Source organism: Aplysia californica, unplaced genomic scaffold, assembly GCF_000002075.1.
Source record: "Aplysia californica isolate F4 #8 unplaced genomic scaffold, AplCal3.0 scaffold00024, whole genome shotgun sequence".
NCBI lineage: Eukaryota > Metazoa > Mollusca > Gastropoda > Aplysiida > Aplysiidae > Aplysia > Aplysia californica.
The window spans coordinates 2,301,886-2,305,466 of NW_004797294.1; the positions used below are offsets into that span (position 1 = coordinate 2,301,886).

At 41.9% G+C, this 3,581-nt stretch overlaps 1 protein-coding gene across 1 annotated transcript in view; it reads left to right on the forward strand.

The window, feature by feature from the left end:
• The first annotated feature begins 218 nt into the window (after positions 1-218).
• LOC101864668 overlaps positions 219-3,581 on the forward strand; it is a 39,919-nt gene continuing 36,556 nt past the window's right edge. The window contains exon 1 of the mRNA XM_013088926.1: positions 219-364. Within this exon, the coding sequence (XP_012944380.1) occupies positions 219-364 (146 nt within the window). The remainder of the gene's footprint in view (positions 365-3,581) is intronic.

Sequence of the window (3,581 nt, forward strand, 5' to 3'; positions counted from 1 at the left end):
CACACACACACACACACACTCACACGTTCTCCCCCTCTCTCTCTCTCACACACACTCTCTCGGTCGTATCTCTCCACCTCCCTCTCTCCCCCCCCCTCTCTCTCCCTCTCTCTCTCCCCCACCAACACCCTCCCCCATCTCCCCTCGAGCTGTAAACGAACGACGGAAGCACACAGCCCGTACCGGAAGTCTCCGAGGGACAAAGGGGAGAGAACTCTATGTCAACAGGAAACGTCCACAAGCATGGGGTCTGGCCTGGAGATGAGAGCCGGGAAATTTCCCCGCGATCGCCTGCTGGAGATTATGACAGAAGTCAGCTGAGCTGGGAGGACAGGAGGGGATCCGAGGGGAGCGGGGCAGGAACGTTAGGTATCGAGTTCGTGGTCAGTTCCGTTTGTGTGACAAATGTGCCTCATTAGCGATCCCAATCAGCAGGCTGGTAGTTTGTTCAGTTTCGTCTGCCTGCGGTTAAAAGGCGATACAATGAAATTGCTCTGTTTAGCCTGATCTTCTCATATCTTTGCATGGCTACAACGCAAGACAGAGTGAAGTGGAGGTCCATGATCGCCCACGCAAGTCGACAAATCGCCGGATGATGATGATGATGATGATGATGATGATGATGATGATGATGATGATGGCGATCTTTGCAGATTTGGGAAACCAACATGATCTAAAAGCCCATTCATAAAGGTCAATGCAAACTAAGGTTCCGACACGTTTTCTTTGATGTAAGCCTATAGCGGTCAAAAAAATAAGAGGGGATTTACAGCATACACCTGAAACATATAAAAGTTGACTTATTTTCCCAAACACTACACTTTAATGTTGGCCCAAAGAAACACAATTCAAGAGACGGGGTGAGTAATTTTGGAGACTCACGTGGAGCAATTTGTAGGCTAGGTTACTGTAAGTCATTTATTTTGTGATCCTGTGTATGCATCCAAAGAGCGGTTTTAAATATAAGGCCCAAATAGAAAAACATGTTGTAAATTACTGGATCAAGATTTCTTTGAAAAATGTTGTAAATTAATAAATGAGCTAGAATTTTTAACGCGGTCAGACGAATGTGAACAAGCTATAGTCTGAAAGCCTGTGGTCTTTGACTGCTATTGGTTATTGACACAGTGATCGAAAATAAAGAAAAAAACCTTTGCTGTGAATAACAAAGAAGTGTAAAACTAAACTTGCCCCCCCCCCCCCAAAAAAAATATTAAAAAAAATTAAAAAATTCAGTGGGTGGTTAGCGGGTGCTCTGGTGTGAATTTCTCCTCCCTCCCTACCAAACATCTGTCGTCCTTGTCTTGCCTCCTTCTTTTCTATGTATGTCACTCTCTAGTTACTTTTCTAACCTTTGGCTGCAGAGCATGGGTGGGGGCTCTCGTGGTCTAGAGGTTAAAGTGTTCACCTCTAATGCAATAGGTCACGCGTTCGAATCCGGATAGCGACGGAAATTTTCTTCTCTCCTTTTACCTCCTCTCCTGCTCTCTAGCAATGTTCTGTCGTCTGCTTTCGTCTCCACTTTCTTTGCCCCCACCTCTGGGCTCCTGACTCTTTCTGCAGCCTTTCTACCGGTACTCCTTGGCTCCTTCTTACTGCTGTCTTTCAGCCATACCCCTGATCTTATGGTAGGTAAGATCTAACACCTAGCCTTCTCGGACAAGAGCGAATTATCTCGGAAGTCCAGTCTGCAAGTCGTGCACGTTAAAGATCCCAAGGTGGTCCAACATCGATAAGAGTAGGTTTCGGCCGCCACCCGGGCAGACTTCAAAATTTCCTACCAACTGAAAATGTTTAATGTGTCCCGCACGCTCATATGACCTTGTAACTCACTAGATGAATTAGTTAGACAAATCGTAACTTACTAAATAATTTGATCAGACAAACTTTTACTCACTAGATGAGCTAGATAGACAAATTTTAATCTTAACTCAATGGATGAATTAGTTAGACAAATCGTTACTTACTGAATAATTTGATCAGGCTAACCTTAACTCACTAGATGAGTTAGTTAGACAAATTTTAATCTTAACTCACTAGATGAATTAGTTAGACAATTCGTTACTTACTAAATGATTTGATCAGATAAACCTTAACTAAACTAGATGAGTTAGTTAGACAAATTTTAATCTTAACTCACTGGATGTATTACTTAGACAAACCTTAACTGAATGGATGAATTAGTTAGACAAACTTTAAGTCACTAGATGAACTAGTTAGACAAATCTGAACTCACTGAGTCTGAGTCCCGCGCAACCTGGTTCTTGGTAAAAGTTTGACGACGGGCTGGTTTTGGGATACTAGAAAAAAAAAAGAAACATAACTCGACCCCCGTTCGCACAGTCTCTTCAGTCCTTTTTGGGACATGTGAAAGAAGGAAGCATAAATCCCCTTTTCATACAGTTTTTCAATCCTGTTTTGGGATTCTTGAACTAGACAAAAAGAAGCTTATAGTCCCCTTTTCATACAGTTTTTTAAATCTATTTTTGGACATTTAAAAAACAAAACAAAAACATAACTCCCTTTTTCATACTATTTCTTCGATCCGGGTTTGGGACATATGAAAAAGAAAAGAAGCATTATTATTCTCCCCCTTCCTTTCAATTTCTTCAAAACCTGTTCTGGGACATTTGAACTTGAAAAAAAAAAGCATAACCCTCCTTTTCATACCGCTTCTTCAATTCTTTTGTTTTGGACATTTGGAAAAAGAAGCATGACTCCCCTTTTCATACCGTTTCTTCAATCCTGTTTTCCTACTTGAAATATAAAAGGGCAAAAAGCAACATGCATACTTTACTGTCCTTTAATTAACCTCAACCCCCCAAAACTCATGACTTTACTGTCGTCTGGTAAACCTCAAAGAATCAAAACTTATAACTGTACCGCCTTTTTATAACCCCAAACGCACCGACACTTACAACTATACTGCCATCTCAGTAACCTCAAAGCACCAATACTTACAACTTTGCAGCCATAAATTTTAATTACACCCCAAGCACCAAAACTTATAACCTAAATGTCTTCTGATAAATTTTATCTTAAAGAACCAAAACTTATAACTTAACTGTCTTCTGGTATACCTCAAAGAACCAAAATTTATAACTTTACTGTCTTTGTGTAACCCCAAAGCACCATAACTTACAACTATACTGCCATCTCATTTACCTCAAAGAACCCAGACTTACATCTATACTGCCATCTCATTAACCCCAAAGAACCATAACTTACAACTATACTGTCACCTCATTAACCTCAAACAAAGCACCAAAACTTACAACTATACTGCCATCTCATTAATCTCAAACAAAGCACCTAAACTTACAACTATACTGCCATCCCATTAACCCCAAAGCACCCAAACTCATAACGTTACCGTCTTCTGGTTAATCTCCACGCACCAAAACTCATAGCTTCGATGTCATCCCATTAACCCCCCCCTCCCCGCTCCCCTCTCCCCTCTCCCCTCCCCTTTAACCCCTCATCCCTTGTCAACCACACTGCCCAAAGCTGGGAGCTGCTCTCTCCGTCTGTCCACTCTCTCCTCAATAAGAGCCAGCGCAGAGCAGCTCCCGGCCCTCACC